General features: G+C 45.5%; 1 protein-coding gene across 2 annotated transcripts in view; it reads left to right on the top strand.

Annotated features, from left to right (window-relative positions):
- Positions 1-13708, top strand: part of Npl (N-acetylneuraminate pyruvate lyase) — a 29523-nt gene extending 15815 nt beyond the window's left edge. The window contains exons 6-11 of one of the 2 annotated variants that reach the window (XM_051147588.1): positions 398-490; positions 1437-1585; positions 1701-1747; positions 5517-5601; positions 6883-6922; positions 13125-13708. In XM_051147588.1, coding sequence (XP_051003545.1) covers positions 398-490; positions 1437-1585; positions 1701-1747; positions 5517-5601; positions 6883-6922; positions 13125-13309 — 599 coding nt within the window. In that variant the 3' untranslated portion in view covers positions 13310-13708. The remainder of the gene's footprint in view (positions 1-397; positions 491-1436; positions 1586-1700; positions 1748-5516; positions 5602-6882; positions 6923-13124) is intronic. The other variant, XM_051147589.1, reaches the window with a different exon arrangement.
- Positions 13709-14492: the final 784 nt, after the last annotated feature.

The following is a 14492-nucleotide window of genomic DNA, read 5'->3' as shown; positions in this document are numbered from 1 at the left end:
CGGAAAGAGCAGCCAGTGCTTGTAACTACTGGGCCACCTCTCCAGCCCTCTTATTTTGACCTTTCTACAGAAAGAAAAATTAAACTTAAGGTGAAGCGACATTGTGGCCGCACAGTGGAATGGTAAGGGCAGGGTGGCTGCATCTCACCGAACAGTTCATTTTCTTTTGTTGTTGTTTGTTTTTTGTTTTTCCCAGACAGGGTTTCTCTGTGTAGCTTTGGCTGTCCTGGCCTGGCTTTGTAGACCAGGCTGGCCTTGAACTCACAGAGTTCCACCTGCCTCTGCCTCCCGAGTGCTGGGATTAAAGGCGTGCGCCACCACGCCCAGCTGAACGGTTCATTTGCTAATACAGGAAGCCACTGCTTTATTCTTGTTCACGTGACTCCTGTTCTTTCAGATGCCCTGATAAGTTTCCTGAGGGAGGTGGCTGCCGCAGCCCCTGCTTTGCCATTTTATTACTATCACATTCCTTCACTGACCGGAGTAAAGAGTAAGTATGGTTTAAAATTATTTTTTTTAAAGATTTATTTATTTATTACATATAGTGTTCTGCCTGCATGTACACCTGCACACCAGAAGAGGGCATCAGATGGATCACATTATAGGTGGTTGTGAGTCACCATGTGGTTGCTGGGTATTGAACTCAGGACCTCTGGAAGAGGAAGTCAGAAGAGGTCTCCAGAACTGGGGTTAGAGATGCTTGTGAGCTGCTATTGTGAGGATGGAGAATTGAACCACCATCCTCTGGAAGGACAGTCTTCCTTACATTTTCTCCAACTCTCATCCTATGGAATCCATCCAATTGCCTGTTTTGTTGTTATTGGTGGTGGTGGTGTTTTTTCTTTTGTTTTGTTTGTTTGAGATAGTCTCACTATGTATTCCACCCTGGCTGGCTTGGAAATGTCAACTAGGCTGACCTCAGCCTCACAAAGACTGCCTACCTCTGCCTTCTGCTGGGATTACAGGTGTGTACCACCATGCCCAGCCTGCGTTTTGCTTTTTATATTTTGGGTTATGAGCCTAGCATTTAACAGCTGAGCCATCTATGCAGCCTGTATTTTAATTTTTTTTTCCCCCTTTTTGGTTTTTCGAGACAGGATTTCTCTGTGTAGCCTTGGCTGTCCTGGACTGGCTTTGTAGACCAGGCTGGCCTGGAACTCACAGTGATCCACCTGCCTCTGCCTCTGCCCCCCAGTGCTGGGATTAAAAGCGTGTGCTACAACGCCCAGCTCTGTTTCACTTTTTATAGACAGGTTCCTGTTGTGTAGCTCAGGCTGACTTCAGATTCACTACGTAGCCCAGGCTGGCCCCAGAATCACCTTGCCTCAGCCTTCAGATTGCATGGGAATGTAGCTATGAGCCAAAGTACCAAGTCAAGCAGGTATTTGATAATGTCTGTGGCTGTGTGGATAACTGAAGTGTTTCTTGTTCCTTAGTCCGAGCTGAGGAGCTGCTGGTCGGCATGCGGGATAAAATCCCCACCTTTCAAGGACTGAAGTTCAGTGACACCGACCTCTTAGACTTCGGGCAGTGTGTCGATCAGAATCACCAGCGACAGTTTGATCTGCTGTTTGGGGTGGATGAGGTCAGTTACCCGGCCTGGGTGTGTCCCAGCTTCAAAGGCACCCATTCAGCCCTTTATGATATAACAGCTCTTCTCTTTCTCAAAAACCTGAATCTCTTTCTCTCTTTCTCATCAGCAACTGTTGAGTGCTCTGGTCATGGGAGCAACTGGAGCAGTAGGCAGGTAAGGATGACTTGTCTTCTCTAGTGATTACAAAGGTAAAGTCACTCATCAGTGGAAGAGATGGGTGTCCTGCATACACGTGCTTCCTAACACAGGTCGCCTGTGCCTGTCGTTGTCATACGCAGTTATTGAAAAGAAACAGAGTGAGGTGCTTTCTCCCTCTCTGCCCTCCCTCTGCTCACTCTGGGGCTTTTCTCTCCAATGCTAATGAAATGACCCTCAAGCTTTTGGAAGGGAGGGAGGGAGGCAGGGAGAGGCATGGGGACTGCCACAACCTATAATCCAGTACTTGAGAGGTAGAGGCTGGAGGATTAGAATTTCAAGGTCCCGGTATTAGTCATCCTCAAACCCCTACCCAGACCTAGCCAAGGGACAGGACTTTCTACACAGTTAAGTAGAGAGTGGGGACTGACTTTCACACGAACTCTGGTGTCCCATATTTGGCCATGTCCCCTTGATGGGGAGGCCTGATGGCATTCGGAGGAAGGATAGCAGACTACCAAGAGACTTGATACCCTAGCATCATATTCAAGGGGAGGAGGGCCCCCTCAGTCACAGTCATAGGGAAGGGGAATTGGGGTGAAAGCGGGAGGGAGAGAGAAATGGGAGGATGCACGGGATGGGATAGCAATTGAGATGTAATATGAATGATTTTATTTTTCAATTTAAAAAAAGTTTAAAAAAAAAAAAAGAATTTCTAGGTCCCCCTCCCCAACTATATAGAAAGTTTGAAGAGGGCTGGAGAGATGCCACAGAGGTTAAGGGCACTGGCAGCTCTTCCATAGGTCCTGAGTTCAATTCCCAGCACCCACATGGTTCCTCATGACTATCTATAATGATATCTGGTGTCTTCTTCTGACCTGCAGGCTATAGATAATAAAGAAATAAGTCTTTTTTTAAAAAGTTTGGAGCCAATCTGAATTACATAAGACCCTGTCTCAAAACAATAACAGCAAAACAAATAAAAACACTTCAGTAGTGGTCACATGTGGTGGCCCATACCCACAGCCAGCATTGGAAGTAGGGGGACAGCCATGATTCTGAGGTAGCTACTAGAAAAACTCTATACAACTAACAATTACTTGCAAAGAGCCTGGGATCCACTCCCAGCACCTACACAGCAACTCACAACTGCCTGCAACTGTATTTGCAGTATCTGACACTTTCTTCTCACCTCTGCAGACTCCTGGCATGCATATGGTACACACAAACTCACGAGGCCCACCAGAGACCCATAAAATAATAAATACATATTTTGTTTTGGTTTGGTTTGGTTTTGGTTTTTGGTTTTTCCGAGACAGGGTTTCTCTGTGTGGCCTTGGCTGTCCTAGACTCACTTTGTAGACCAGGCTGGCCTCCAACTCAAAGCGATCCACCTGCCTCTGCCTCCTAAGTACTGGGATTAAAGGTGTGCACCACCACGCCCGGCTAAATACATATTTTTAAAATCCTGTTTTTATTTTATTTTATTTTTAAAGATTTATTTATTTATTATGTATACAATGCACATCAGATCACATTATAGATGGTTGTAAGCCACCATGTGGTTGCTGGGAATTGAACTCATGACCTCTGGAAGAGCAGTCAGTGCTCTTAACCGCTGAGCCCCTAAAATGCTGTTTTTAAAAGATTTATTTACTTATTATTTATGCAGTATTCTGCCTGCATGTAAGCCAGCGGACCAGAAGAGGGCACCAGATCTCATTACAGATGGCTGTGAGCCACCATGTGGTCACCGGGAATTGAACTCAGGACCTTTGGAAGAGCTGCCAGTGCTCTTAACCTCTGAGCCATCTCTCAAGCCCCCTATTTTTAAAATCTTAAAAAAGAAAGTTGAGCGGGGCGTGGTGGTGCACGCCTTTAGTCCCAGCACTTGGGAGGCAGAGGCTGGTGGATCGCTGTTGAGTTCGAGGCCAGCCTGGTCTACAAAGAGAGTCCAGGACAGCCAAGGCTACACAGAGAAACTCTGTTTTGAAACAAAAAAAGTTGTCTTATGTGATAGTATCCATTGTAATCAGGGGAGGCAGGTGAGCACATGGGCTAAAGGGGCCCAGGGACCCCAGCTTACCTCTGTAGACCCTGATGGTCAGTGTCTCAAAGCTGGATTGTCAGAAACTTAGGTACAAATGACAGAAATCCATTCAAGCTAACATGCATTTAAAAAAAAAAAAAGAAGAAGAAGTTATTATAAGATGCTGACAAGTCACATAACATTCAACAGAGATAAAGGCAGCCAGACCCTCCTAGAGCTCATGAAAGCCAGAAACCACAAAGCTCTCAGCAGCCCCAGCAAACCATCCTTCCCCAGGGGTCCCCTGAAGATGCTCTCACCTCTGCATCTTCTGCACATCTTTGCTTCTGTTCTCTTCAGGTTATCATTTGTACTGTCTTGAGTCAAGGGTCTAAGAAACCACAATCATGTGGCCTAAAGCAGGCCCAGAGCCTGCTCAGCACAGGTCAGACGGTTCAATCCACATAGCCATTGTGCTTGGCAATTTTAGTAGGATATGCTGCAGGCATGGCAAACTGCGTGTGTTTCCTCAGGCATAGCTAAGGAACTATTTACAATGAGTCTTGATATGAATGCTTTTGATAAGCACTATTGTCTTGATCCTTTAAACATTTATAGTCAAATCCATTGCTTCATGAATGTTAAACACATACTTTACCACTACTTTACACCCCCAGCCCACTGGACACTCTTTTTATTATGTTTTTGTATTTGAGCCATGATCTCATGTAGCCCAGGCTGGCCTCAAACTCACTATATAGTTGAAGATGACTATATTGAATTCCTGATCCTCCTGCTCCACCTCCCAAACATCTAGTACCTGCTGTGCAACCCAGGCTGGCCTCAAACTCCTGCCTCAGCATCCTGGAGGCTGAGATTACAGGCATATGTGACCGGGCATTGCACCATATGGCTTCCAGTACTTACCTCAGGTGCTACATTTGAGCCCCAACTGTCTACCTCTGAGTCTGTGTGTGCCCTAAGCAACTATTGGCCTTTTTTTTCCCTGTGTAGCCTTGGCTGTCCTGAATTTGCTTTGTAGACCAGGCCAGCCTCACTCACAGAGATCTGCCTGCATCTTTTCTTTCTTTCTTTCTTTTTTTTTTTTTTTTTTTTTTTTTGAGACAGGATCTCTCTGTGGAGCCTTGACTGTCCTGGACTTGCTTTGTAGACCAGGCTGCTCCACCACCACCTGGCCACACCTCCAACTTTTACTCTCTGATTTTAAAACTTTCTTCCTTTTCTTTATCGCCTCTGACATTCTCTGCCTCCTGTGTTGATCCTGATTTATGTTGCTAAAAATCTCAGAAGTGACGACAGACTGGGTTTCCTATCAACTGACCCTACAAATAGACCAGTAGGGGGCCCTCAGTGTTTGTTTTCCTTTATGTTTGTTTGTATTAATTTTTTTTTTTCTTTAAGACAAGATGTCATGTAGGCCAAATTAGGCTGACGCTCACTGTATAGCTAGAGATGGTCTTGAACTCCTGCTTCTACCCACCTAGGTCCTGTTTGGGGACTAAGTTCTCACTGTGGTGCCCACGCTGGTTGGCCTAGAATTCTTTTTCTATAGTGGCTGGAGGGGGGCGGGTGGAAGGGGGACAGGGCTGTGGGGGGATGTGTTGCTGGATAAGCCCTGCCGCAGAGCCAATCTGCAAGTCCTACCTTTGCCCTTTTAACACCAGGTGACTATAAAGGCCTTGGGTCTTTCCTGCCGAATTATTAACTTTGGTGGAATATTTTCTGTCCTCTCACCAGTACCTATAACTACCTGGGAAAAAAGACAAACCAGATTTTGGAGGCTTTTGAACAGAAAGACTTCACTTCAGCACTCAATTCCCAGGTAACCTGCTCTCCCTTCTTTCTGTCTGAGGACCCTTCATCCCCTCTCCTTGCGGGGCATGAAGGTCACCCTGAAGCCTCTTTATCTTTCTTCTGTTACCTTTCTTATTGAAAATGGAGCCTTCCCCCATCCTTTCTGTCTCTGAATCTAAGGGGATGCAAGGCCCATATCAGAAAGAGTCCTCCCACTCTTCCTCCTACAAAGGATCTCATTTTTCTTCTATCTTCAAAGTGTTTTGTGATTGTAAAATAATGGCCGTAAGTTTCTTTGAAAGTCACTACGTGCCATCCTTAGGTGTTTTGCCTGCATGTGTGTCTGTAGGAGGACGTTGGATCCCTTGGAACTGGAGTTAGAGACAGTTGTGAGCTGCTGTGTGGTTGCAGGGAGTTGAACCCCGGGGCCTCTGGAAGGGCAGCCAGGGCTCTTAACTGCTGACCACCTTTCCAGTCCCATCCATGCTTAACTTTTGTTATTAATTTTTTGTTTGGGGAACGGGGTCTCATACTTTGGGCCAGGCTAGCTAGAAACTCATGGCAATTCTTTTGCCTGAGGCTCTCCAGTGTTGCTGTGTGTAATGGGGTGCAGTAAAGGAACGTGACGGCTGGCTCCTTGAAGGGGAATGGTTTGGGGGGTTTTCTTTGTTTATTTTTTAAGATTTGTTTATTTATACAATGTGCATGTGTGCCTTCCCGAGAGAAGAGGGCACCAGATCTCATTATAGATGGTTGTGAGCCACCATGTGGTTGCTGGGAATTGAACTAAAGACCTTTTAACCTCTAAGCCATCTCTCCAGCCCAAGGGGGAAGGTTTTTATTGTGAGTAAGAGAGATATCCAGAGGACATGGAAGAGTCAGAGCGGAGAATGTTAATCCTACTTGTTGAGAATAAGACCATTAATTACCACAATTCTGAGCCAGGTTTGAAGTTGTATGCATAGGCATTTGCCCATAGGAGAGCAGAGGATGGCTGGGGAAGTTGGTTTTCTCCTGTCATAGCCTGAGCAGATTCTACCAACCCTATTGACTTGTTTCTCCCACGCTGATAGACCTACAGAAAACTAAGATGGCTGGACTTTGTGGAGTTTCCGTAATTTGACTTCTCCAACTATATTATATATTTTGTTTGTTTTTTGTTTTTCGAGACTCACAGCGATCTGCCTGCCTCTGCCTCCTGAGTGCTGGGATTAAAGGCGTGCGCCACCATGCCCGGCCTCCAACTATATTATAAATGGTTTTCACAATGTTGATGATGCTGACCATAGATTTCTTTGTTCCGTTCTAGTTTTGTATCCAGAGATTTATCAACTATGTGACCAAGCTAGGTGAGTACCGTCACTTCCTCTGCCTTGCATTGACTGAGCCCGGGTCACCTGATTATGGTCAGAGGGAATGGGATCTCTCAGGCCTGGGACAGAGTGGTCATAGCAAGACTGAGGCGAGACAAGCTTATTGTAAGCAATCAAACTTTGGTGGTGGGGAGTGTTGCTTTGGTTTGGGTTGGGTTGGGGTTTTTTTGTTTTGTTTTGTTTTAAGATTTATTTATTTGTACTGTATTTGGCCTCCATGTGAGCCAGCAGGCCAGAAGAAGCACCAGATCTCATTACCATGTGGTTGCTGGGAATTGAACTCAGGACCTTTGGAAGAACAGCCAGTGCTCTTAACCTCTGAGCCATCTCTCCAGCCCTAGGTTGGGTTTTGTTTTGTTTTGTTTTGTTTTGTTTCCAAGACAGGATTTCTCTGTGTAACATCCCTGGCTATCCTGGATTCAAGCTGGCCTTGAACTCACAAACATTTATCTGCAGCCAGGCATGTGGCTCATGCCTCTAATCCAAGCACTCCGGAGGCAGAGGCAGGCAGATCTCTGTGAGTTCAAGGCCAGCCTAGTCTACAAAGCGAGTCCAGGACAGCCATGACTACACAGAGAAACCCTGTCTTGAAAAAAAAATTGCTGCAGTGGTGGTGGCACACACCTTTAATCCCAGCACTTGAGAAGCAGAGGCAGGTAGATCTCTGAGAGTTCAAGGACAGCCACGGCTACACAGAGAAAAACCGAAAAAAAAAAAATGTTTTTGCCTGCCCCTGTCTCCTGGAATTAAAGATGTGCCCCATCACCACTGGCTCAATTAGAAACAGAATCTAGCTGGGCAGTGGTGGTTTATACCTCTAATCCCAGCACTTTCTATACAGAGGCAGGCAAATTTCTGAGTTCTAGGCCAGCCTTGTCTACAGAATGAAATCAAGGACAGGCAAAGCTACAATGAGAAATCCTGTCTTGGTAAACAACACACAAACACACACACAAACACACACACACACACACACACACACACACACACACACACACACACCAGAAGATAATGGTAGTTGCCAGGAAGAATACAATTGTAGTTGCCATGATACAGTGAGGTTTGCAAGCTACGGTGTCTATAAGATCCTTAGACATTAATCATTGACGTTGTTCTGTCAAGCTTCACTGGCGTCTAGAGAAAGCCCAGGCAGCCTGAATGTTGCCCCGCCAGAGGGGTGCCTCTCTTTCTAAAGCACTGAGAGGCACAGAGTGTCCCAGGAGCCATAGACTCTAACCTGAAAATCCCATGATGCGTGCCTCTCAAGGCGGCTAGACTAGGTCAATTCCATGGCTCCCAAAAGCTGACCAGGTGGAAAAGATAGATTTCTCTCGCTCCCTATAAGAGTTCAACCAGCATACCTGGAGTGCTCAGTGCTGAGCCCAGTCCTGACCTGACCTTCATTGTCAGCAGAATAACATGGCAAAATTAACTCTAGACGTCTCTACAAAGCCCCGCCCCCGCCCCCACCATTTTCTATTCCTTCTTCCATATAGCCTCAGCTCTCACTCCCGTTGTTTGCCTCAGCTCATTAAAATTCTATTGCGGAACTACGGCTGATTTCATCCTAGGTACTTGGAGGAAAGCAATCTGAATACACATCTTACTAAATTATGAATGACATGACAGTTCCCCCCAAGAGTATTTGAGACTTAAGATGAGTTTATTAACACCAGTAAATTTAAACGGATGGAGATTTGGATGAGAAAAGATAAGTAGGGGAAAACAGTCTGAGTAGAGGAACCTCTGCTGTACAGCCCAGGACAGGTGCTGCCATTTATTCCACTGCTGCAAGAGATGGGCCCTTGGGGCGACTCGTCCTGGGTCAAGTCCAGTTGTTTTCAGTGTGTGCCTGGCAGACCTCCCACCTCCCTTTCAAAACCTCTCTGCCCTATTGTAGCAACTCTCTGCTCTGCTCAAGCACCTATTGTCTACTTGGTGTCCTTCCCACAGCCTCAGCTAGCTTTCCCAATCCCTGCAAGATAGTATTTCTATTTGCTTTCCCACTTTAGTGCCGTTGTCATAGCGAGGTGTCGCCGGTCCTGTTAATTATTATTCCTTTGTCCTAACCAATACTTTTAACAAAGATTGTGATTTTAATATACTAATTGTGTTTTTCTAAAGCACATTAAGGTAGAAAATTAATTGGGAAATGAGGCATGGTAGCACATACCTATAATCCCAGTGCTGGGAGAGTGGAGACGGGAGGATCAGCATTTCGAAGGTCATTCTTGGCTGCGAAGGATTTTAAGGCCTGGCTGGACTATAGAGCCTGTCAAAATAAATAAAATAAATAATAAAGTGAAATATTGTAGGGGACGGGCCAATGTTCTTCCATCTTGTCAGAGCCTAGGTTCCTATTTCTCCAGAAGTCTGCCACTCACCAGAAACTAGCTGACCTTGTCGTAGGTCAGCAGTTAGACACCTGTTGTGGTTTATTGGGGGGCTGGTCATTCTAGACCCCCGAGCTACTCCTTTTCCAGTAAGACTACTGATAAGATCAAAGGCCAGCTGCCTGTGAACAGCAGTTCCGGGAGCTTTTTCCTGACTAACCAGATCTTTCACGACTTTCCTAGAATTTCTCTCCTGCAATTATAGCAGCCGTAAAGGTAGATACCTGCTGGAGCATTCCAGAGTTAGGTATCCATAGCAACCCTTGCTTACGCAAATACCTATGCCTCTGTGCCTATATAAACTCTATGAAGGGCTGGAGAGATGGCTCAGCCATTAAAGGCTAGGCTCACAGCCAAAAATAAACTCTGTGAAAATTTTCAATAAATGGAGTTTGATCAGAATGCAGGCTTGCCCCCTTCTTCGTGTCTTGTGTTCTGTCCCTATACAGGAAAATTCTCCTCCCGAGCGTTAGTCGAACCCCGGCAGGCCGGGGCAAAATATAAATAAAATATCTATAGCTTGGTATAGTTCCACATGCCTGGAATCCTAGCCTTGTGCAAGCTGGGGCAAAAGGATTTCCACAAATTCTAGGCCAACTGGTATACACTGTTCTGGACAGCCAGAGATATATAGCAAGACGTGATCTCTGAAAGGATTGTTTTGTATTTTGAGACAGGGTTTCTCTGTGTAGCTTTGGCTGTCCTGGACTCACTTTGTAGACCAGGCTGGCCTCCAACTCACAGCGATCTACCAGCCTCTGCCTCCCGAGTGCTGGGATTACAGGCCTGTGCCACCATGCCCGGCAAGGATTTTAGGACTACATAGCAATACCTTGACTCAAACAAAAACAAGATGATATATAGTTTTTAAACTTAACATTTATTTTGCTTTTTTGGTTTGGTTTGGTTTTTGGAAACAGGGTTTCTCTGTGTAGCCTCGGCTGTCCTAGACTCGCTGTGTAGACCAGGCTGGCCTCTGCCTCCCAAATGCTGGGATTCAGGGTGTGGGCCACAACGCCTGGTTTATCCTCGTTTTCTTTCAGAATTTCCTGTCTTCTTGGGATTGTGTCACTTGTGTGTTCGCTGACTCTTCTGTTACTTTTTTTCTTTTTCTTTTTCTTTTTTTTTTGGGGGGGAGGGGGCGGTAGGCAGGAGTTCTCAACAGGATTTCTCTGCATAGCTTGCCTGTCCTGGCACTCTGTAGTCAAAACTGGCCTCTACCTTCTGAGTGCTGGCATCAAAGGTATGCGCTACCTCTGCCTGGTGACTATAAATATTTTTCATACACTATGTTCCAGCCAGTTTCCTCTCCCTCAACCCCTCCCAGGTCCTTTCCACCTCTTCATCGCCTTCTTTCTCTGTACAAAAAGACCACTGACCACTGAGTTTTGTGCTGGCCATCTGCTGCTGGCCACAGGGCCTAACCCTTAAGCGAGGGTCATACACCCAAGGAGACTCCCCTGGAGAGAACCAACTTTTCCTTTGCAAGTGGTGCCTACTTCCCCTCTCAGCAGCCACCTGCCTGGAACCTGTGTGTGCAGGCCCTGTGCATGCTCAGCGGTCCTGCTGTGTCTGGAAAACACTGTTTCCTTGGAGTCATCCTTCCAATCTTCCGTCTTCCCACTTCCTCTTCCCCATATTCCCTAATCCCTTAGTAGACAAGGGAAGTGATGAAGATATCTCCTTTAGGACTGACTGTTCTCCGCTTGTATTTATTGAGACAAGGTTTTTTTCTTTCATCTTTTTTAAAGATTTATTTATTTATTATTACGTACACAGTCTCTGCCTACACATACACCTGCAGGCAAGAAGAGGGCATCACATCACATTATAGATGGTTGTGAGCCACCATGTGGTTGCTGAGAATTGAACTCAGGACCTCTGGAGGAGCAGTCAGTGCTTTTAACCTCTGAGCCATCTCTCCAGCCCCAAGACAAGGTTTTTCACTAACCCTGAAGCTCCTGGATTTGGCTTGACTTGCTGGCCAATGAGCTTCAGGGATCCACCTTGAACTTTTTGTTTTTAAGTCAGCTCTATTATTTATTTTAAATAAGTTTTTATTCTAATCTTAGGTGTATGAGTATTTTGCTTCATGCATGCCTGTGCACCACACGTGTGTCTGGTACCAAGCCGCCTAGAGGTGGGTGTTGGATCCCTCCAATTAGAGTTCCATAGAGCTGGCAGCTGCCGTGTGGGTGCTGGAAATTGAACCTAGGTCCTCTGGAAGAGCAGCCAGTGCTCTTAACTACTGAGCCTGGACTCACTGTGTAGACCAGATCTGCCTGCGTCTGCCTCCCCAGTGCTGGGATCAAAAGCCTGGGCCAGCACAGCTGCCCTGAGCAAACTCCCACACATGCTTTGAATGTGGGGACTGTTCATGTATTTCACCGTGCCTGGCTCCTTCTTGATTTGAAGGCTCACTTGGACTCTATGGGGTTTGTTTGTTTGTTTGTTTGTTCATTTTACTTATTTATTTTGAGTTTGCCTGTGAACTCACAGGTGCACCATAGCCCACAGGTGGGTGTCAGAGGCCAGCTTCAGCAAGTCTGTCCTTCTATTTTGTGGAGCCAGCAGCTTGGCAGCGTCTGCCTGTACCTGCTGAACCACATTGCAAACTCTGACTTTGACTTTGACTTTGTTTTGTCTTTGTTTATTTACTGTAATGCAGAGACTTGAACTCAAGGGCTCTCATACACTAAGCAAGAACTCTCTGGCAGAGCTACACTCTTTTTGTCCATAGTTTGTTAATTTGTTAATACAAGCAAGAGGGATTTATTTTAACATTTGTTCTCTTATTTGAATATGTGCATGTTCATGTCACAGCATGAACAGGGAAGTCAAAAGGAAACTTGCAGCCATCCTGGGGACTGAATCTAGGTTGTCAAGTTTAGCTGCAAGTGCCTTTACCAGCTGAGCCATCTCATAGGCCGAAAAGGATGAAAAAGGTTGATATTTCACCCGGTGTGGTGACACACCCTTTAATCCCAGCTCTCAGGGAGCAGGGGCAGGTGGATCTCTGTAAATTGGAGGCCAGCCTGGTCTACAGGGCAAGTTCCAGGACAGCCAGGATTGATTACACAGAGAAATCCTGTCTCAAACAAACAAACGATTTTTAAAAAAACAAAGAGGGGGAGTTAAGAATGCTTCTAAGTGCTGAGCTGTCTGTCCCGCCCTGAGATGGGGCATTCCTATCCTGCTCTGTGAGTGAGAGGCAGGGTCTCATGTAGTCCACCCAGAACTTACCATGGACTCTTGCTTCTCCTATCTCTACCTCTCAAGTGCTGGGGTTATGGATGTGTGTACAAATGCCCAGCTCAGTCAAACTGACTAAGAGCATTCTTCCCTCCCCCGCCCCCAACCCCACAGGGTTTCTCTGTGTAGTCCTGGCTGTCCTGGACTCTCTTGTAGACCAAGCTGGCCTCAAACTCACAGAGATCCACCTGCCTCTGCCTCCTGCCTAGCGTAGTGTTACTTTGTTGTCGTTGTTGTTCTTGTTTTGAGACAGGGTTTCTCTGTGTAGCCTAGTGTTAGTTTTTTTCTTCTTCTTCTTCTTTTTGGTTTTTCGGGACAGGTTCTCTCTGTCTTGGCTGTCCTGGACTCACTTTGTAGACTAGGCTGGCCTTGAACTCACAGCGATCCTCCTGCCTCTGCCTCCCAAGTGCTGGGATTAAAGGCGTGCGCCACCACTGCCCGGCTTAGTGTTACTTTTTATATAACCTCTTCTTTGGGATGTTCATGAGAAAGTGGGCAGTACCTGATATATTTCACTATTTTTTCCTATTTAGGTTTTGGAGTGTCACAGACCAAAGCCATCATGACGTTGGTCTCTGGGATTCCAATGGGCCCACCCCGGCTTCCTCTGCAGAAAGCCACCCAGGAGTTCACTGCTAACGCTGAGGCCAAGCTGAAGAGCCTGAATTTCCTTTCTTCCCCTGCTATAAAGGATGGGAGCTTGAGAGCCGGCAGCTAGTGCCCGCTAGGTCTGGGGATAAGCTGAGACCTCATCCATCTTCCATAGTACATTCTTTTCTCAGGGACTTTTTAGATGACTTTGAACTAAGCTTTCTTTTAGCAAATGGAATCCAACACCAATCAAGAAACAGTTAAATATCAATTGTGAACCTAAAACTTTTTTGTTATAAAGGAGTCATAAGCTGTAAGTCATTCATTTTACAAAATTATTATAAAGAAATCTCTGCTTATGCAGATGCAGTGGGAACAAGTGACAATTGTAATAACAATTACAATGATTAATTAATTACATTAATTAGGGTAATTAATACTATTATATTAAAAATACTGTATTAATTATATTATTGATTAATATATTTCATCTGCCTTTTGGGAACACTCACTGTCCTAATCTTATTTCATCAAAGGTTTGCTTTTTGGTTGGTTGGGTTTTTTTGTTGTTGTTGTTTTGGTTTGGTTTTGGGGTTTTTGGTTTGGTTTGGCTTTGGGTTTTTTGTTTGTTTGTTAGTTTGTTTTTGTTTTTTGTTTTTGGAGACAGGGTATCTCTTGTAGTCTTAGCTGTTACAGACTTGCTTTATAGACCAGGCTGGCCTCAAACTTAGTGTTCCACCTGCCTCTGCCTCCCTAGTGCTGGGATTAAATACATGCGTTACCATGCCCAGCCAAAGTTTTATATTTTCAGTATTGTCTTAGTTAGGGTTTTATTACTGTGAAGAGACACCATGACCAATTGCCACTGCTACTCTTTTACAGGAAAACTTTTTTGTTGTTGTTTTTTGAGACAGGGTTTCTCTGTGTCGCCTCAGCTATCCTGGACTCACTTTGTAGACCAGGCTGGCCTTGAACTCACAGAGATCAACCTGCCTCTGCCTCCCTGAGTGCTGGGATAGTAAGCATGCTACCAAGTATTCTAGTAACAGTAGAAATGATCCCTGAGCCAGGCGTGGTGGCACACACCTTTAATTCCAGCACTCGGGAGGCAGAGCAAGCAAGCGGATTACTGTGAGTTCGAGGCCAGCCTGGTCTACAAAGGGAGTCTAGGACAGCCAAGGCTAACACAGAAAGACCCTGTCTCGAAAAACCATAAATAAATAAATAAATAATCCCTGAAAGTATAGTCTTTACTAAGTATCCTAAGTGCTACCATTTCATTTTCAGACCCCATTTAAGCATAGATAAAA

This window comes from Acomys russatus, chromosome 6 (genome assembly GCF_903995435.1).
Source record: "Acomys russatus chromosome 6, mAcoRus1.1, whole genome shotgun sequence".
Classification (NCBI taxonomy): domain Eukaryota; kingdom Metazoa; phylum Chordata; class Mammalia; order Rodentia; family Muridae; genus Acomys; species Acomys russatus.
This window is presented reverse-complemented; position numbering and strand designations above follow the sequence as displayed.